The sequence below is a fragment of the Camelina sativa genome, chromosome 16, assembly GCF_030686135.1.
Source record: "Camelina sativa cultivar CO46 ecotype springtype chromosome 16, ASM3068613v1".
Lineage (NCBI taxonomy): Eukaryota > Viridiplantae > Streptophyta > Magnoliopsida > Brassicales > Brassicaceae > Camelina > Camelina sativa.
In genome coordinates, this window is record NC_141895.1 from 20,571,034 (window position 1) to 20,593,239 (window position 22,206).

General features: G+C 36.1%; 2 protein-coding genes and 1 pseudogene across 5 annotated transcripts; all 3 read right to left on the reverse strand.

The window, feature by feature from the left end:
- Positions 1–2,965: 2,965 nt before the first annotated feature.
- On the reverse strand, positions 2,966–3,862 carry LOC104750924 (MLP-like protein 31; annotated as a pseudogene). Its single transcript, XR_015585264.1, has 2 exons — positions 3,547–3,862; positions 2,966–3,450 (listed from the first exon to the last, which is right to left on the reverse strand). The product of XR_015585264.1 is annotated as an MLP-like protein 31 (transcript).
- Positions 3,863–10,811: 6,949 nt separating this feature from the next.
- LOC104750925 (MLP-like protein 28) lies at positions 10,812–12,146 on the reverse strand. 3 transcript variants are annotated; one of them, XM_087493240.1, is made up of 2 exons: positions 11,728–12,146; positions 10,812–11,317 (listed from the first exon to the last, which is right to left on the reverse strand). In XM_087493240.1, the coding sequence occupies exons 1-2, from the start codon at positions 11,891–11,893 to the stop codon at positions 11,040–11,042; spliced, it is 444 nt and encodes a 147-aa protein (XP_087349366.1). In that variant the 5' UTR covers positions 11,894–12,146; the 3' UTR covers positions 10,812–11,039. The 3 variants fall into 3 exon arrangements, 2 of the variants coding, with proteins under 2 accessions (XP_087349366.1, XP_010471089.1); XM_010472787.3 differs by having other exon boundaries at positions 11,680–11,967; XR_761732.2 differs by having other exon boundaries at positions 11,132–11,317; positions 11,621–11,762.
- A 1,540-nt stretch (positions 12,147–13,686) lies between these two features.
- LOC104750927 (MLP-like protein 34) lies at positions 13,687–15,017 on the reverse strand. The gene is made up of 2 exons (XM_010472788.2): positions 14,554–15,017; positions 13,687–14,238 (listed from the first exon to the last, which is right to left on the reverse strand). Exons 1-2 carry the CDS (start codon positions 14,765–14,767, stop codon positions 13,964–13,966), a joined length of 489 nt encoding a protein of 162 aa, XP_010471090.2. The 5' UTR covers positions 14,768–15,017; the 3' UTR covers positions 13,687–13,963.
- Positions 15,018–22,206: the final 7,189 nt, after the last annotated feature.

Here is a 22,206-nt window from a genome sequence, read left to right on the forward strand (position 1 = left end):
GTTGCCTCTTAGAGGAGTTTTTAGTGTTTTGAACCAAAAAAATAATTCAGAAGAAAATAAAATAGTTAAGAGAGCCCCTTATATAGTATACCCGATTGTGTTGTAAGAGACGCTATGTGTCGCTTTTGTGTTGGATGATAGAATAATACAAAAGGAAAATAAAAATTTGGGAAGCAGAGATTTTATTTTTTTTCCTCTCTCTCTCTCGCGATCGAATTCCCGAAACGACAAAGGAATTTGGGATTGAAGGATCTGGAATCAGAGGAAGGGTTTGGAATTGTAGGATCTGGAATCAGAGGAAGGGTTTGGAATCGAAGGATCTAGAGATGAGTAGCGAAGGCGATTTACTCGGCTGAAGGGTTTGGAATCAAAGGAATTTATGTTGTGATGTTCTTTTCTTTTTCTAACTGATTGTGATAACAAAAGTATGTCAGGTTATTGGGACAATGATTTGTGTTTCTTGATTGTTCGAGTTTTAGATTTACAGATCAAATTACTTAAATGGCGGTACTGCTCTACATCTTGCTGCTCTTAATGGTCACCCTCGATGTATCAGGATCTTGCTTTCGGATTATATACCAAGTCTTCCCAATTGCTGGAGCCTCTTAAAGAATAATAAATCCTCAATTGCTGGTTTTGATCCAAGGTAAATAGTGTTTTTTTAAAAAGATTTGTCAGATGATTAGTGGAATGTTATTTAGTGGATTTTGGAGCTTCAGTTGCTCAGGTCACTGTTAAAGATGGAACAACAATAGATCTTATAGGTTATTATCTTATGCCCCAATTGATTAACTTCGATAATGAATGTAGAGATTCTTTAAGCGAAAAAACTTACTTCTGTAGTTTGTTTCTGGCTTTGGCTCTTTGGTTTTACATTGTAGGTGCTGGGAGTACAGCTCTCCATTATGCGTCATGTGGTGGAAACACGCAGTGTTGCCATGTATATACACATGCTAATCAGACAATCATGTGTTTTGCTTATGTTATGTTTCATTTAGCTGCCATGAACTCCAACGGGTTTGTTCTTCTCTCTATTTCTCTGCCTGCAAAATCCAATCCAACAGCTTGATATAAAGCGCAATGTCCTTATTCATTTAGTGTTTTTGCTTTTAGATGGACACCATTGATGGTTGCCATCGAACAAACGTCCCCTCTCCTTTCCTCTGCCTTCCTCTAATGAGCATTGTCAAGATTGCTCAGTATGTAAAAATTCTTTCACCTAACTGAAACACCTAATATGAATCCAAGATTCTGTGAGACTGATTGGTGTTTTCTCTGTTTGTTGATTACAGAGAATGTGGCTGGCGAGAAAATGATTGTAACACTCCATGTCGTGACCCTTGTGCCGTTTGTTTAGAAAGAAAATGCACAGTATCGGCAGATGGTAATGTAACGATTTCTCAATACCAAAATTGTTCTTTCTTAGAACATTATTGAATTGATTGTTGTGTATGACATTAACAGGATGTGCTCATGAGTTCTGTACAAACTGTGCATTATACCTAAGCACCACAAAATTAACATCGTCAAAGACATCACAAGCCACACCAGGTTCAGTCCCGTATCTTCTTTGTCGCAACGGCATTGTATCATTTACAAAACTTCCTCATACAACAAGCATAACAACAACAACATCATCATCAAGAACAAGCATCTCATTGTCCTTCTGCAATATTTTCCTATTTTTGTAAAATCTTAAATGTTTACACATTTATACTACTTCCATTCTATTTAAAATTTTTAAATTTCAAAAACAATATTTTAAAAAATAAGAGACCCAAAATTAGAATCTACTATTGAAGGAGAAAATTTTAACTAAGAGACCATGGGTTCTTATATTCAAAACAATACACAATTAATTCATAAAAAACAAACAATATTTAAAAATCCACTTATAAGAGACCACCGATAATCTTGCCCTTAGGCCTTCATGATCACTTTTTTGGTAGTCTAGGTGTTGGAAGTTTGTGTGATATGTCGGTTGACAACACTTTTCCCAACACTTATATAACTTTTGAAAACTGTAAAAGCTCAATTGTCGTAAAAAATCAATGGATGCTCGATTGAAGAGTTGAATAACACATTATCAACACGTTTTTCTTCAGAGAAAATAGGTACGATCCTTTTCAACTAACTGTTTCTTGAGAGGGAAGTGGCATATTTATGTCATTATATTTCGACATATCTTGTCATACGGCAAATGTGGGATGTCTAGTAATCTAGTAATTTGGCCAAGTTCAACCGGACAGTAAAACTGCATAATAACGTAGAAGATTTGATTTTTTGTCTCCAACCAAACCGTATATTTTACACTATAATAGTGTGATTCCTTTTTTTGCACAGTACACCACTATATTTGGTGTTTTACTGTATCAACGGCAAACACTATAATATATTTTTTTTAAATGTTATTCTATTTTAAAATAACTTAATTATAGTAAATAAATATAAGTTTAGTATTGTTAAATAAGAATCTAGTTTAATTTGTAATAATAAAAAATATATACATTAGTATTTCTTTGTGTTTTCGCTAACTGGAAAAAGTATTGTCCTCTCAAAACAACTCTAACATAAACCATTAGATTACATGTGTTGGTCTTCAACTGTTGTTTCATTAAACATGCATTAAAACTCAAATACGTTCACTCATTGCTTTCTTTCTACAAGTTTGGTCAAGTAGGTAGTATATAACATATGTTATTTTAATCTTATACTCTGATTTTTTTCCTGTCTTTAATCTGTTTGATTTTAGTTACGTTCTTTTTTGGCCCTTTACGTCTAATTTGGCTATATATATGGACTTGTAACACTTTTCCGATATTATGCATGTTTAGTGGTAATAACACGTTTTTGATACATTAACATGAAGCTCATAGAACTCGCCATTACAAGAGACTTATTAAACGAGGAAGCAAAGAATGCATGATTGTAACTTTCATGATACGGCCGGAGGGACGAATCATGATTTTATCCACAAACATATATCATTGATCACAAGCTTTTATTTTTGAAAATAATATTATACATACATACACACATTTTAGAGTATATCACACATTCAAGGCTCCTTATTTATTGCATCATAGACTAAAAACATGCATGCTTCATAGCAGACATATTTATATGTATGCACATAGCTAGGATGGACATCAGAATCTTAAAGAGTACTATCTATTCCTCGTTCAGGAGATGTTCATCGATCTCTTTGGAGACATGGACACAAAACTCAAGGAAGGTCTCAGGGTGAGCCACTTTTTCGTCAATTTTCTCATACTCGACATGCCAGTGCACCACACTCCCACGTCCACCTTGCTTAGGGGTCACTTTGATAGTAATCACAAAGCTCTTATACTCCTTTAATAAATCTCCCTCTTATCACCCTAAAAGTGATCAGGTTTTTCTCCGGCTCCACTGCCTCGATCCTCTCTTTCGCCACTTTTGCCTCCCCATCTGCACAAAATATAGTATAAATATAAATATATATATATATGTCTGGGTATGACTCTGAAATCTATGTAAAAAAATATGAATATAGCATTGACTTGCCATGAACATAATTCCAGAAGACAATAGAGCCGACTTTGCCCCAGTCGCCTTCGTGCAGCTCACAACGCTGAATTTTGCCTGGAGATGCTTTGGAGACATGGTGTGGTCTCCCGGCAAACATGTGATGGAACTGCCCAGCCGAAGCTCTGATGTCAACATCTATCTCAAGCTTCCCAACCAAACTAGACGCTTCTGTCTTCACTGGATTCATAGCAGCCCCGACCATTTTAGTAGCCATTTTTTCCTCGTTAATTTATTTGTTTATCTTGAAAATTAAAAGGATTTTTGAGAGATGATGAGACCCGTTTGAGTTCTTAAGTTTGACCTCTTTATGTAGAGGTAGAGCTGTCAAATAGTCCGTCCATGGACCATTTGGGCGAGTCCATCTGAACATTCTTTTGCATGGGCCAAAGTTGGACAGTCCCAAATAGATAATGGTCCACAAAGTGTCCATGTCCATTAACACCATTTCTAAATGGTTATAACCATGGACAGCCCAATTTTTTTTTATTGTCATTCACTTATAAAATCTGAATTTCATTTTTGTTATTTTTTTTTGCTATTCACTTATAAAATCTGAGTTTTATTTTTGTTATTTTTTTTTATAAAATCTGAATTTATTTTTGTTGTTATTCACTTATAAAATCTGAGTATTATTTTTGTTATTTTCTTTTATAAAATCTGAATTTTATTTTGTTGTTTCTTTTATAAAATCTAATTTTTTTTTGTTATTTCTCTTCTAAAATTATGAGTTTGGTGGAAAATTACGTAATTACAGTTTCTCCTCAAAACCAAAATTAGAGAATCCACATTTTTTGCCAAAACCGTAAAACTGTGTTTTCCCGCCAAAACCGTAAAATTACGTTTTCCCGCCAAAATCGTAAAATTGTGTTTTTCCGCCAAAATCGTAAAATTGTGTTTTCCCGCCAAAACCGTAAAATTACGTTTTCCCGCCAAAACCGTAAAATTACGTTTTCCCGCCAAAACCGTAAAATTATGTTTTCCCGCCAAAACCGTAAAACTGTGTTTTTCCGCCAAAACCGTAAAATTACGTTTTCCCGCCAAAATCGTAAAACTGTGTTTTTCCGCCAAAATCGTAAAATTGTGTTTTCCCGCCAAAACCGTAAAATTACGTTTTCCCGCCAAAACCGTAAAATTATGTTTTCCCGCCAAAACCGTAAAACTGTGTTTTCCCGCCAAAACCGTAAAATTACGTTTTCCTGCCAAAACCGTAAAACTGTGTTTTCCCACTAAAATCGTAATATCACTTTTCCGCAAATACAATAATTTATCTGTTTTATGAAAAAAATTATAAATGTATTTTATGAAAATAAAAATTTATAAATGTAAAATATAATAATTTAAAATTATTTAGTTGTAAATGGAATTTCTTATTTTGGTAAGTGGGCAACCCATTGTCCATTTGGTTAAGCCCATATGATCAATAGATAAAAATGGTCAAATGCCCAAATAGATCATATATTTTTTGGTCTGACCATGATCAACCCATATGTATATGGACATAGGCATGTTCATGGGCGGCCGGCCCCAATTGACAGCTATATGTAGAGGAGTGAAGGCGTAACGGTTGACGAAGAAAACAAATATTTATTAATTGCTATTTTGTCTCACCTACCGAATTTTTGTAAAGGATAAGACTGAATTAGGTTTTGTTCATATAAATTAAATGATCTAGAGATCACTCAAATTTGTTATTGCAGCCTTGGCATTAGTATTTCCTCTAAAAATTCCATAAATAAGTGTTTTCAAAGAGAGAACATGTCGTTCGTTAAAGAAGGTACGTAAGTTCTTATGCAAATAAAACAAAATTCATTGACTATGTTATTGGATAAATATGAATATATAGTTTCTTTATTCAATGCGTTATTTACATCTAAAGTCATAAACTTGAAACAGTAAACATTGCACGTGTATGGGTGGAGAGAAATCACCGTGTTCACAAAAATTTAGTTCATTCTCTCATTCGACAGATCAATATATTGATAAGCAACACACGGATCGACGATCTGTTTCCTTCTCGAAAGTACTGCATCGTACCAGAAACACCCATAACTATAATAACCTCCTCGTATATCTACCTGAATAGTATGTTCTATAGTTAAAATTTTCCGATCAAAAATTTTATTGCTAAAATTCTCCAAAATCATAATTTCTCAATGGATTTGGATTTATACGGTTAACTGTTTGCTTCACCGACTAACAAAAATGTTGGAGTAAGCTTGACAGAAGTTTGGAGATGAAGCTAACCAAGTTATAGTTTAAGAAAAATTAGAGATTATATTTAAAAGTTTTCTAAATATAATAGAGAAGGAAATTAAGAGAAAAAGAAGTTTTCCTTTAAGAATTAGGAAAACATGTTTAGGTTTTTCCTATATAAGAAGATGTTAAGGTTGTGGCATAACTTATGAGTTTAGGAGAACAAGAGAGCTTTAGTTTTGAGATAGTTTTCTAAAGCTAATAAAGAGAGTGATTCTTTATTTTTGTGTTCTTAAATTCTTGCTTATATTCTTGAGAGTTTGGTTCTTGATTCTAGAATTGGTATCAAAGCCTTGTGAGATCGTGAAGCAAACATGGGAGATCTTATTCCGACGACGGTCAAGCCGAAAGAAGGAGGAGGGCCTTCGTCAATCCAATGCCCTATGCTTAATTCGTCAAACTATACAGTTTGGGCTATGCGGATGAAGATAGCACTCAGAGTTCATAAGGTTTGGGAGATAATTGATGAGGATTCAACTGAACAAGACACATCTCGGACTAACGATGAGAAGAATGATATGGCGATGGCTCTGTTATTTCAGTCCATACCCGAGTCGCTGATTCTGCAAGTTGGAGATCTTCATACAACCAATAAAGTATGGGAAGCTATCAAAGCAAGACATGTGGGAGCTGAGAGAGTTAGAGAAGCCCGACTACAAACATTAACAGCCGAGTTTGATCGTCTTAAGATGAAAGACTCTGAGACAATTGATGATTTTGGCGGCAGGTTATCTGAGATCTCATCGAAATCAGCCGAGTTTGTGGCTTCTCTCGAACAAGTCTTGGATCTCAATAAAACAAGCTTTGAAGACATCATAGGGCGTCTCAAAGCCTATGAGGAACGTATCTCTGAAGATGAAGAAATCCAAGAAGATCAAAGAAAATTGATGTATGCTAACATGGAACCATACACCAACCAGCCTTCTCATGACTACAACACTGATTTTAGGGGCAGAGGCCATGGAGGGCGCTCCTACTACAGAGGAAGAGGTCGTGGACGAGGAGGAGGTGGAAGAGATTTATCAAAAATAATGTGTTTTCGATGTGACAAAACAGGTCACTTTGCTTCAAGTTGTCCTGATCGTTTGCTAAAACTGCAAGAAGCACAAGAGAATGACAATAATGATACACAAGGTGCTTATGAGCTTATGATACACGAGGTGGTGTATCTAAACGAAAACACCTGCATCCCAAGTCAATATGAAACAAATACTGGAGAGGAGAATCTGTGGTACCTTGATAACGAGGCTAGCAATCATATGACCGGTGATCGATGATACTTTGAAACCCTCGATGACTCTGTTACAGGCAAGGTGAAATTCGGTGATGACTCTCGAATTGATATCAAAAGGAAAGGATCAATGTCGTTTGTAGACATGAATGGTAAACAGAGGAGGATGGCTGATGTGTACTTCATCCCCGATTTAAAGAGTAACATCATAAGTCTGGGACAAGTAACAGAAGCTGGGTGTGATATTCGAATGAAGGGATAATGTTTAACAATGCACGATCGTGAAGGCAAGCTACTCGTTAAAGCTGATACAAGTTTGTATGGGGATAAAAGACACTGCTTCTCTACACTTAGCAACAATGAAAGAGTCAAACCGATGACATGCAAGGTTAGGACATGTCAACATGGAGACAATACAATCGATGGTGCAAAAGTAAATTGTTCAAGGGATACCACCTATTGAGTTTGAAAAGGAACTATGCTCATCATGTCTATTAGGAAAACAAACCCAAAAGGTTTTTCCTCAAGCCACTACGTATCGAGCTGCTAAGATGCTTGAGCTTATACACGGTGACCTTTGTGGTCTGATTTCGCCACACACAATTGCTGGTAACAAGTATGTCTTTGTTCTTATTGATGACTACTCTTGATACATGTGGACAGTTCTGTTAAGAGAAAAGGGTGAGGCTTTTGAGAAATTCAAGAAGTTTAAACAAATGGTGGAACAAGACTCAGGAGCAAATATACAAGCTTTCAGAACTGATAGAGGAGGAGAGTTTGTATCTCAAAAGTTTAATTCTTTTTGTGAATTCTCTGGTATTAAGCGTCAACTTACTGCTCCATACACTCCGCAACAGAATGGTGTTGTCGAGAGACGCAATAGGACATTAATAGAAATGTCTAGGATTATACTGAAACATATGCATGTACCAAACTACTTATGGGGAGAAGCGGTGAGGCATTCAACATACTTGCTGAACAGGATAGCTACTAGAGCAATCAAAGAAAAAACTCCATATGAGGTCTTCCAAACAAGAAACCTAGCATCGAGCATCTCCGGATTTTTGGTTGCATTGGATATGCAAAGGTAGCAAGACTAAATTTGAAGAAGCTGAATGATCGTTCACACATGCTTGTTCACCTAGGAACTGAACCAGGTTCGAAGGTGTATCGATTGCTTGATCCGCAAACACAGAAAATAGTAGTGAGCCGAGATGTAGTATTTGATGAAACTAAGGGTTGGAATTGGAATCAAACCAATCAAGATCATGGTGGCGATTTTAGTATTATTTTTGGAGATTTTGGTAATCGTGGAATTCAGGAGGAAGAGAGTGGGAATGGCTCAATACAAGTTGGAGATAATACAGATCATGAGCCGAAAATCAACGAAGAAGACAATGAAAATTCAGATGTTGGTGATACACACGAGTATGATACAGATAATGTTGTGGAAGCTCAACAAGAATCACAACCTACTTTAAGAAGAACATCAAGACATATCAACATGCCAAAATACCTAGAAGATTATGTTTTACTTGCCCAAGAAGAAGGAGAGATGTTGCTTCTATGTTTGAACAATGAACCAAAAGATTTCTTGGAAGCGAAAGAAACGAAAGAGTGGATTCTCGCTTGTGAAGATGAAATTTGCTCCATTAACAAGAATGATATGTGGGATCTTGTTGAGTTACCGATGGGAATAAAGCCGATTGGCTTAAAGTGGGTATTCAAACTCAAGAGAAACTCCAATGGTAGTATCAACAAGTACAAGGCTCGATTAGTTGCGAAGGGTTATGTTAAACAATATGGAGTCGATTTCGATGAAATTTTTGCTCCAGTGGCACGGATTGAGACAATACGGCTTCTTGTCAACTTGGCAGCTTCTAATGGATGGGAAATACATTATCTTGATGTAAAGACAACTTTTCTACATGGCGAGTTACAAGAAGTCGTGTATGTGACGCAACCAGAAGGGTTTGTTAAAAGGGGATGTGAAGACAAGGTCTATAAGCTTAACAAAGCATTATATGGTTTGAGACAAGCTCCTAGAGCCTGAAATAATAAGCTGAATCAAATACTTATGGAGTTACGGTTTGAAAAATGCTATAAAGAACCGTCTGTATATCGAAAGGAGGAGAAGGGAAGTCTTCTTTTTGTGGCTGTGTACGTAGATGATTTATTCGTCTCAGGAACTAACACACATGTCATCGGCGAGTTCAAGAAAGAGATAGCATCCAAATTCGAGATGAGTGACCTTGGGGAGCTAACCTATTACCTTGTAATTGAAGTGTGTCAATTTAAAGGAGGAATAACGTTAAGACAAACTCGTTATGCAGAAAAGATCTTAGAAGAAGCAGGAATGAAGTCTTGTAATCCTGTTCACACACCGATGGAAGAAGGATTGAAGCTATCAAAGTTGGAAAACGAAAAAGAGATTGATGCTACATGGTACAGAAAGATTGTTGGTTGTCTACGGTATCTTCTTCATACAAGACCGGATTTAACATTTTGTGTAGGAGTACTGAGCCGTTATATGTAGAGCCCTAGAGTGTCATATGGAGCTGCAATGAAACAATGCCTAAGATACCTACGAGGAACAACTGCTTTTGGGTTAGTATTCACACGCTCAGTCTCAAGAGTACCAAGACTATTAGGCTACAACGACAGCAGCTACACTGTTGATCCAGATGACGGCAAGATTACAACCGGTCACATATTTTATCTGGGAGGAGGTCCAATATCTTGGTGTTCGCAGAAACAGGATGCCGTGGTGCTATCATCGTGTGAAGCAGAGTTCATGGCAGGGACTGAAGCGGCGAGACAAGCGATTTGGCTCCAGGATTTGCTTAGTGAAGTCACCGGGTCGTCTAGTGAGAAAGTCACAATCTTAATGGATAACAAATCAGCAATAGCTCTCACAAGGACTCCAGTGTTTCATGGTAGAAGCAAACACATACACCGAAGGTAACATTTTGTAAGGGAATGTGTTGAGAATGGACAAATAGAGGTGGAGCATGTTCCTGGAACAGAACAAACGGCTGACATTCTTACGAAAGCTTTGGGAAGGATCAAGTTCAGAGAAATGAGGGAGTCTATAGGTGTTCAAGATTTGGAAGAGGATAAAGTCAAGTTTAAGAGGGAGAATGTTGGAGTAAGTTTGACAGAAACTTGGAGATCAAGCTAACCAAGTTATGGTTTAAGGAAAATTAGAGATTATATTTAAAAGTTGTCTAAATATAATAGAAAAAGAAATTAAGAGAAAAAGAAATTTTCCTTTAAGGATTAGGGAAACATGTTTAGGTTTTTCCTATATAAGGAGATGCTAAGGTTGTGGCATAACTTATATTAGTTTAGGAGAACAAAAGAACTTTTAGTTTTGAGAGAGTTTTCTAAAGCTAATAAAGAGAGTGATTCTTTATCTTTGTGTTCTTAAATTCTTGTTTATATTCTTGATTCTAGAAAAAACACTAAACCAGATTAAACCTAATATAAACCAAAAAGAAAGAATCGAATCGCCTCGCACTCTTTTTATAGATGTGGTTCTCTGGAACAGTTAATACTCCTTGACCATCGTTCAATTTTTTTTTTTTTTTAAATCATGATATGAAGCCTATTTATGCTCTAGTTTGGATGTAACTTATTCCAACTGGTTTGCTTAGATTAATTAGCTTGTTACTCTATTGTGGTTCCTTACCGCCTTTTGCAATGTTTTTATTAGCTTATAAAAATAAAAATAAAAATAATGAAAGACAAGGCTTACTATCCAAACGTTCATCTGACATATCACATGCATATATATTTTTGAAAAACATTTACGAAAACAAACAAACACATACAGATACATAAAGACATTTAGACCATCACATACGTCGAACACAGAGATCATTTATTTATTGCAGTTTCAAAGAGAGAAATTAAACTGTGCATGCTTCAATCCCACGATACATGTACGAACAGGACTATAGTCACACCAGGAGTATTCTCTCCTCTATTCTTCGGACAAGAGATGTTCCTCGATCTCTTTGGAGACTTCAACACAGAACTGGAGGAGAGTTTCGGGATGAGCAACCTCCTCGCTTATTTTCTCGAACTCAAGGTGCCAGTGCACAATACTCCCTGGCCCTCCCTGCTTCGGGGTCACCTGGATCGTAAGCAAAAAGCTTTTGTACTCTTTCATCAAATCACCTTCTATAACCCTTAAGGTGATCAGATTTTTCTCCGGCTCCACCGCCTCAATCCTCTCTTTCGCCACCTTGGCCTCCCCATCTACACCGATTATTTAATATAAATTATTAGAAGGAAGACTGAGTATAATTTGAATGTTACTAGACGAACATATTATAAGCTAAGCATATACTATATAGTGGGGATATATATATATATATATATATATATATTTAAGGGATCGGTTTCCTCTAAACGCTTTTTTTTTTGTTTGTTCAGGTATTATGTAATATAGGTTGCACTCGTCTGTTATGAAGACTAGTTTTTTATTTTTCGTTTAAAATCCTAGAGGTATTAAAATAGAAAGAGGTGATAACAGTTTAGCGAGAGGCTAATAAGACAAACCAATTGGTTTCAGTTTAGAAGAATCCACTGATATAAAAGTGTGTATAAGGTTAATTTGCCATGTACGTAGTTCCAGTAGACAATAGAGCCGACTTTGCCCCAGTCACCTTCATGCAGATCACAGCCTTGAATGTTGCCTGGAGATGCTTTGGAGACATGGTGTGGTCTCCCTGCGAACATGTGATGGAACTGTCCAGCCGAAGCTTTGATCTCCACTTCTGTCTCAAGCGTCCCAACCAAACCAGAAGCTTCGGGTTTAGTCACCTCAGCCATTCTTTCTACCTTCGATCTGCTTATCTTTAGGGGGGAAATAGAGTTTTGAGAGAGGAGTGAGTCGTCTACTGAGTTCCTCAGCCTCTATTTGTAGTGGAATGGTGGAGAAACTGTTGAAGAAAAGAATTTTTTTCATTAGAATAATTTCTTGATTACTTGTGTTTCATGTGATCCCGATCCCATCATTATGAGTCAGCGGTATAATTGTTTGAATTGTTCATAAAATTATCAACTCATCAATCATACCTTTCACACGCTTCTTTCGGTTTCGCAGTTGCTAAGTCTCTGCTAATATATTATATGATTTGTTATTCACAGCAGGTAGTTGCTGACGACGTTATATTCTTAAACATTAATGATTAATGTTACCATTTCATTTTCAACGTTAAATGCAATTTTATGAAACGATTGGAACAATAGAAAAAAAAAAGACATTAGAATGATCTGATAAATGAATGAAGCATCATAATTACACTTGATCCAATTCACTTCCGGTCTTGGCAATTTCTCTGCTTGCAAAATATTAGTCATTATTTTCATCTAATGCCCTTAAAAAATAATAATATTGACACAACATATTAAATAAAGAGAAAATTGGAGTTTTAGTATATTTTTAAATTTTAATTAGAGAATTAGTACATTCGCTATTTAAAATTGGCAAAATACACACTTTCACTATTTATTACTATTTAATTTACTTTTTAATCCTCTACTAATCATTTTTTTTTGCAAGTCTGCCATTAAAATTAATTATATGTATATGTTTTATTAAATTATCTCTTGAATATAATAACTAAAATATTCAATATATATTTTTTTCTAATCTTTTTACAGATACAAAAAACTATGTTTTTTAATTTCTATTTTGATATGCATCTTGTGTGATGATTATATTTGATAATGTAAAATATTTTTTATAAATTTTGTATTTGTACACTTTATTAAGTATACAGATGTTTGTACAAGTATCTGTACACATTATAATGTGTACATATATCAATTGTACAAATGAATAATAATACACAAGTTTAACCCGTACAGTTCATTTAGTGACCTCATATATATGTTAATATACATGTTTTTATCCGTACAACTGATATATAATATGTTCAATATAAATGAAATAAAAATATTTATATGTGTGTAATAATTCTATACACTAAAATAGTGTACAGATATCCTTTGTACGGTTACCCTATTATAATTTCATAATACTACACTATACCCCACTTTCTTATCTATCTCACATCTCTTCTATTACACAAACATTATAAGTCATCTATTCCTCCAATTATAAATAGTAAATGTACTACAATTCCAATTAAGTTTTGAAAATGTATTATTTTGCCAACAAACCCAATAATAAACATGCGTTAATATCTAAACTAATGAATAAGTTAACAAATAAAACATAATTTTACAACAATTTTAAGTCAGTCTTCATTCTACTTTGTTTTTTTGTTTTTTTTCGAGTCTACTTTGATTATTACATATAATAATCACATTATTGGGTTGGTACGATGATATTAATAGTCTTCTATCCGCATTATTAAGTTGACAAAATCTTTAGTTGATCCATTATTTTGTAATGACTTTGATTCCTTACATCTTTCTTTATTTCTTCATTATGTCTCCATTTATACAATGTGATACAGAAGGGTTCTTCAATAGATTAAGGCAGAAAGACAAATTATAAAACCCTTTTTTAGAAAATAATAAACAAGAATTATTATGCATGTAATCATATATCATATCATAGGCTTCACAGTTTAATTAATAATAAATAATACACATTTTTTGACACCATAAATAATACACTTTTTTATTTTATTTTTCGAATAATACACTTTTAATACACATAATTAGAGTAGAGCGCTTTCATTACATGACTGATACATACAATATGGAGTACAACTCATTATTTATTGCATACAAACACACACCAAAACATAAATCTTACCCAAACTCGGTCACGGCTCATGATTTACTGCAGTTTGACGTACAGACTAGCTTTAAACAAACATGTTTAAGACGTACACACTTACAAAGCCACACAAGGACCAATCCCCATTATTCGGTCGAGAGATATTCATCGATTCCTTTGGACATATCGACACAGAATTGGAGAAGAGTTTCAGGGTGAGCAACCTCCTCGCTAATTTTCTCATACTCAAGGTGCCAGTGCACAATACTTCCAGGCCCTCCATGTTTAGGAGTCCCCTGGATCGTTATCACAAAGCTTTTGTACTCTTTCATCAAATCACCTTCTATGACCCTGAACGTGATCAAGTTCTTCTCCGGTTCCAACGCCTCGATCCTCTCCTTCGCCACCTTTGCCACCCCATCTACATCAATTAATTAACACTTATTGATATTGGTTTGACTTTTGAGTTTAATAATCAAAACGAATATCAATCAAAAACATATCATATATGCAAATAATGAGATTACAGTCGTGGATCTATATCCAGGATTAGTTTTACTTTTATAGTTTAAAATTCCCTACTTTTTTTTTTAAGTGATAGTGGTTTAGTGACAGTCCAAGATCAACTAGCTAGACATGTTGATTTTTTAACACTACATAAATAGACGGATGCATACCTCGTAGAGGTCTTAATTAATCCACCAATTATTAAAAAATGTGTATAAAGTTGACTTACCATGAACGTAGTTCCAGATGACGACAGTGCCAACTTTGCCCCATTCGCCTTCATGCAGTTCACAGTTTTGAATGTGCCCCGGAGATGCTGTGGAGACATGGTGTGGTTTCTCGGCGAACATGTGATGGAACTGTCCAGCCGAAGCTTTGATCTCCACGTCTGTCTCAAGCTTCCCCACCAAACTAGAAACCTCGGTTTTCGTCACGGCAGCCATTCTTTGTACCTTCGATTTGCTTATCTTGATTTCTGGGTATAGGTTTTTGAGAGAGGAGTGAGTTCCCTTATGAGTTCATTAGCATCTATTTGTAGATGAATGGTTTGAGAAACTGTTGAAGAAGTTAAAAAGTTTTATTCATTAAACTAGTTTTCTACGATTATTACATTTCTTGTCGGTCACGAGTCCATTATATATGACTCAGCTATAAGATTACATTTGCATTATTTTTTTCTTTTCTTTTTGAAATAATTATTTGCATTGTTCATAAAACGATCTATTCATACGTGATTCACGACGCTACTTTAGATTAGTTGTTAATGTATATTTTAAACATTTATATTAGAATTTCATCACTAAATCTGACTTTTACGAAACGATTAGAAAGAAAATGACACTAATGAATTTGTAGTGGTCCATGCTAAATTTAAAAAACTACGTACGAACTCGATATTTAGAAAACCTAGAGCAGGTGAATACAAATAAAAAATTGTACATACCTTATCAGATTTTATAAATATCTTACAAAATTTATACATACTTTATAAATAGTTAAATCTGAGTCTCCGAGTATTAGTTATATATCATTCATAAATACTTTATAAACACTGTAAACTATAGAGTAGAGAAGTATAACTAAGGCTAAATGTGTAATTAAGTATTGTATAAAACTCTTATGTACATGAGTATATATAGTGTAACTTTATGATCAATACAATTAAGTCTTTCCTTACATGGTATCAGAGCAGTGAATCTTAGACCTAAATTTTTTTTTTTTCGCCGCTCTTCTCATTCCTCCTTTCTTCTCTTCTACCTTCTTCTTTCTCAGATCTTGAGCCATGGCTTCCTCTGATGTCATCAACACTTCTTCTCCAAATGCTCTCCACAACATTAACATGGCAAATGTTACAAAGCTTACTGCTTCTAACTTTCTGATGTAGAACCGCCAGGTCCGTGCATTACTTGCTGGTTACGGTCTTGCGGGGTTCCTCGACGGTACTTCCGCAGCTCCGGAATCAACCGTCCTTGTTGCCGATGTATCGGCTCCTAATCTGGCGTATGAATTCTGGGTACGTCAAGATCAGCTTCTTGTGGCTAGTCTTCTCGGTGCGATATCTGTTGAGCTTCAGCCAATCCTATCTAAGGCCTCCACTACAGCCTAGATTTGGAGTCTTCTCTCTGCCACATATGCCAAACCAAATTGGGGTCATATCAAACAACTACGGGAACAGATCAAACAGTGGCGGAAAGGTACTCGAACGATTGATGACTATGTTCAAGGCTTAGTGTCTCGTTTTGATCAACTTGCTGCACTCGGTAAACCATATGAACATGAGGAACAGATTGAATATCTTCTTGGTGGTCTACCGACGATTACAAATCGATCATTGATCAAATCGAGGGTCGTGATACTCCTCCCACCATGGCTGCGATTCATGAAAAGCTTATTAACTTTGAGCTGAAGATTCAATCCAATGCATCCATCTCCTCTGTCGTGCCTGTCACGGCAAATGCTGTTTTCAACAAGCCATATGGTCATGCCAACAACAACTCCCGTTATCAACGCTCTTCTTCTCGTGGTAGTTCCTCCGCCTTCTCCCGCAATGGTCAAGGTAGAGGTTACCAGGGTCGCTGTCAGTTATGCGGTGTCTTTGGTCATAGTGCCCGGCGGTGCTCTCAGTTATCCGCCTCTGCTCGCGGTTTTCAACCTACTGGTGGCGGCTACTCTCTGTCTCCTGGTTCGCATGGGACTCCTCATGCTAACGTTGTTGTTGTCCCCACGTACAACTCGGCAAATTGGGTAATGGATAGCGGTGCCACTCATCACCTTACCTCTGATCTATCCAACCTTGCACTACATCAACCATACTCTGGTGGTGAAGAGGTTCAGATTGTAGATGGTTCTGGTTTAAAGATCACACATACGGGTTCCGCCTTACTCCCTACACCATCTAGTTCTCTTGCTTTAAAAGATGTTCTATATGTTCATGATCTGTGCAAGAATCTTATATCCATCTATCGTCTGTGTAATGCTCATAAGGTTTTTGTGGAATTCTATCCTGCTTACTTTCAGGTGAGGGATCTGAGCACGGGGGTCCGATTACTCCAAGGCAGAACAAAGAATGGACTATATGAGTGGCCTGTTGATCGTGATACCATCAATGTCCGTGACATCAAAAACCGACCTCTCATCTTGGCATCTTCGACTTGGGCACCCCTCGTTATCTGTTTTAAACACTCTTGTTTCTAAGTTTTCATTACCTCTATCTTCATCCACACAAAAACAATTATCTTGTTCAGATTGTCTTATCAATAAGGGTCACAAACTCCCTTTTTCTTCAAATACAATCTCCTCTACTCAACCACTTGAATACTATATAGATGTTTGGTCCTCTCCAATCACTTCTTCTGAAAACTTCAAGTATTATCTTATTTTGGTTGATCATTAGACCAGATATACATGGCTTTACCCATTAAAACTCAAGTCCCAAGTCAAAGATGTTTTCATTGCTTTTAAAGCTTTGGTTGAGAATCGGTTTCAAATGCGGATAAGAACATTGTACTCTAAAAATGGTGGTGAGTTCATTGCCCTGCGTATGTTTCTATCGTCACACGGTATCTCTCACTTCACCTCGCCACCTCATACGCCTGAGCACAATGGTATTTCGGAGAGAAAACATCGAGATGTTGTCGAAACAGGTCTTGCTATGCTCAGTCATGCCTCTGTTCCTCAAAGTTATTGGCCGTACGCTTTTGCTACGGCAGTTTATCTCATAAACCGAATGCCCACAGATGTTCTCGGCGGTGACTCACCGTACCACAAGTTGTTTCGCACATATCCGAATTATCTCAAACTGCGGGTCTTTGGCTGTGAGTGTTATCCCTGGCTACGTCCATATCGGAACAACAAACTCGAGCCTCGCTCGACACCGTGTGTGTTTCACACAGAGTGCTTATCTCTGTGTCGATACTGCTAATACGAGGCTCTACACATCGCGTCATGTGAGGTTTGTTGAAAATCGTTTCCCACTCTCTGCGACTCCACTGTCCACGATGGTTTCCTCACCAGTCTTGCCGTCTCCTTCTCCATCGATTTCGATTCTGGTGTCGCAGCCCCCTGTTTCCTTGTCTCCGACTTCTTCAGTGGCTCGTCGGACTCACCCCCGTGTAATGACCCTCATCCTGACTCCTCTGCGGATCCAGCTTCATCATCTTCCTCGCCAATGGCTTCTCAGACTTTGTCTCCGTCTGTCCTGCGGTCGTCGTCGTTGACTTCTGTTGATCTGGATCACGAGACACGAACCAAAAGGGCTCACGATGACTCCTCCATACGGGCTTCTATAGGCCCAACTCAATCATCCTCTTCCCAAGGCCCAATTTCGTCAGGCCCATCAAGTCAATCACCAAATCCGATAAGTCCATCTTCGGTTAACACGTTATCGTCCGATCGGACTCCTCTGCAACCTCCACACCGTCGGTTGCTCCGTTGCCACCGCAACCTCCGCCTCCGATACCTCACTCTATGCGCACACGATCCAAACACAATATTCACAAACCAAATCCCAAGTACAGTCTTGCTGCTGTCACCACACCGTCCATTTCGACAACGGTCGCGGCTGCACTTCGGGATCCAAAATGGCGAGCTGCTATGGTCGAGGAGATCAATGCTCAGCTCCGGGAACATTCTTGGGATCTCACACCTCCCACACGATTCAGAATGTTATCACCTGTAAGTGGATCTTTAAACTAAAATACAACCCGGATGGATCGATTGCTAAATACAAGGCTAGATTGGTTGCTCGTGGGTTCAATCAGGAAAATGGGATTGATTATTCCGAGACCTTCAGTCAAGTAATTAAATCCACTACGATTCAACTTGTTTTGGAGATTGCCGTTAAGAAGGATTGGATGATTCAACAGGTTGATATCAATAATGCTTTTTTTACAAGGTACATTAGAGGAGGAGGTGAATGTATCTCAACCACCAGGTTATGTTGATCGTGATCGCCCACATCACGTATGTCGTTTGCGGAAAGCTCTCTATGGGTTGAAACAAGCACCACGTGTTTGGTACCAAGAACTATGACGGTTCCTTCTCGACTCTGGTTACAAGACCTCGGTTGGGGACAACAACTTGTTTATTTTCAAACACGGTACTTCACATGTGTATGTTCTTGTTTATGTGGATGATATTATCATCACTGGTCCTGCGTCTCTGGTACGTGCTTTTCACTCATCTCTTGCTCGTCGTTTCTCGCTTAAGGACCTTGGTCCTTTAAGTTACTTCTTGGGTATAGAAGCAACACGCACATCTTCCGGACTTCATTTGATGCAAAGAAAGTACATCCCTGATCTTCTGGCCAAAACTAACATGCAGGATGCTAAACCTGTTCCGACCCCAATGTCTTCTTCCTCTCAGCTCACGGTTCTGTCTGGTACACCACTGGCTGATGCGAAAGAATATCGGATGGTAGTTGGTAGTCTGCAGTACCTCGCGTTCACAAGACTGGATATTGCCTTCCCGGTTAATCGCCTTTCACAGTTTATGCATCGACCTACCAATCTACATTGGCAAGCTGTGAAGAGAGTGTTACGGTATCTTGCTGGAACGAGATCACACGGTATCTTTCTGCGTCGTGATGCTCTTCTTACTATCCATGCATTTTCTGATGTTGATTGGGGTCGAGATAAAGCAAACTATGTGTCCACCAATGCTTATATCATATACTTTGGTGGCAGTCCGGTGTTTTTGTCGTCAAAGAAACAGCAAAGTGTCTCTCGATCGTCGACTGAGGCTGAATACCGAGCAGTCGCTAACACAGCATCGGAACTTAAATGGATATGCTCATTGTTGACTGAGTTGGGTATTGATCTTCCATTGGCTCCGGTAATATACTGTGACAATATTGGAGCAACATACCTTTGTGCTAATCCTGTTTTTCATTCCAAGATGAAACACGTCGCCCTCGACTATCATTTCGTTCGGGAAAACGTTCAGTCTGGTACACTTCGGGTAGCTCACATTTCGGGTGATGACCAACTCGCCGATGCTCTTACTAAACCACTTCCGCCACCGCGTTTAACAGAGTTAAATTTCAAGATTGGCGTCAAGAAACTGCCTTCATCTTGAGGGGGCGTATAGAGTAGAGAAGTATAACTAAGGCTAAATGTGTAATTAAGTATTGTATAAAACTCTTATGTACATGAGTATATATAGTGTAACCTTATGATCAATACAATTAAGTCTTTCCTTACATAAACCATTTCAAGTTTAACACGGCTTCCATTCTTTGTACCTTCGATTTGTTTATCTTAATTCCTGAGTATAGGGTTTTGAGAGAGGAGTGAGTTCCTTATGAGTTATTTAACATCTCTTTGTAGAGTAAAGTTTGAGATACTGTTGAAGAAGTTAAAAAGTTTTATTCAGGAAACTAGGGGTTTTTTTTATTATAATTACTTGATTACAAATGCATTGTTTTTTTGTGTTTTTTTTTGTGTGTGTGTGTTAAACTGTTATATGCATTGTTCATATATAAAACGATCTAGTCATAACTATGATTCCTGACGCTACTTTCGATTAGTTGTTAATATATATTTTAAACATTTATGTTAGAATTTCAACCAGAAATCTAACTTTTACCAAACCATTGAAAAGAAAATGACACTAGCGAATATTGTATAAAAGTTACGTTCACTCGTTGTTTCGGCGTTTCAGTATCGTCAAATTGACGTGCGAACTCGACATTTAAAACAAAATAAAAAAATAGTTCTTAAATTTTTGTTTTTTACCTTTACATTTAATATTTGATAATAATTTATTTTCTGTTTTGTAGTAGACTAATAAATTTCATTAAATACAATTTTGTCCAATTTCAAATAACATTCATATTTCTTAGATATTTATTATATATATAAGGATTATTTTTCATACTTTTAGTCATATTAATAGCACAAAATGATTGTTTTAACTTTTGTTATATATATATATATATATATATTACTCTTGTGTAATCTTTATTTAAAATCTAGGTTGCATGGAAATGGAAATGAATATGCGGAAGCGAAACGTTTCGGAAATGGGAAACGATTTTTTTTTCTAAACTTAGGAAACGGAAACGTTTTGGAAACGTATGGATATATACATATATATATATATATATATATATATTTGTAGATATATATAAATATATAATAAAACACTAAACATAAAAATCATATCAAAAAGCTTCAAACAACAAAGCTTCAAAATATAAATTTTTAATAGTTTGATATCTATTATAAAGTTTTATATTTGCAAATTATTTATTTATTAAGTTTTAAACTAAAAAAAGGTTTTCGTCGTGTTTCCAAAACGGAAATGGAGTTTCCATCGTATTTCCAAACATAAATTTCTAGGAATCGTGTTTTTGTATCTTGTTTCCGAGTTTCCACGAGTTTCTGTTTCCGAAACATTTCGGCAACGGGAAACGTACCTCAAAAAGAGTTTCCATGCAACATAATCATGTAACTAATTGAAGATTACTTTTTAGTAGTTAAATGTAATTAACCACAAATTCATCAATTTAAAATGATTATTTGTGGGGTCCGTATATCCATAATAGAGATATTTGAATAAATATTTATGTAGTAAAAAAAACATACAAAATTTTTATACGTGTGTAAAACTTTATAAATATAAATACCTTATAAATATCTTGTAAAACCTTAATTATAAATATCCTATAAAGCTTTATAAAATTTTATAAATATCTTATAAATCCTTAGAACCAATTGGATAGAGTTTTTGAATTATCTTGTACCCCTTTTAGTGTGTCTCTTTTAAGAAATGTCTATTTTAGCTGGTAATTTTAAAATACCTCTCATTAAATCTGAAAATTTTATAATGTTTTATAAGGCTTAGAAAGTACTCTTCCATGATAACTATTACTTGGAGACTCGATTCAAATGTTTGTAAGATTTTATAGCGTTTTACAAGGTATTTTAAAATGTTTTACAAGGTACTTATAAAAAAAATATAAAGTATTTATAAGATTTTATATACGTATAAAGGTAGTTTGTATATGCTATTACGAGGGTACACACTTATTTGAGTATATCCCAAATTATTAGAAGTGTTTTTGATAAGGTTTTAAAAATGGGATACTTTTGAAATTCTCCCTTAGCTAATTATTTTTGCAATAGTTAAGAAATTAATGAAAACCATAAACCATCCAATTAATATATATTAAAATTATTTAATGACTCTACTATACAAAGAGACTTGGAGTAACGAGAGGAATAAATAACCAACATAATGGACTACGACACTAAACATGGTTTTATCTAGTCGACATGAAATGAAATCGATCTGATATAAAATTGGCGCAACCAATCTGACTTGAAATAGATCATATAATATAAACAATATCGATGGATAGCTGAAATTTATGTGGATTGTT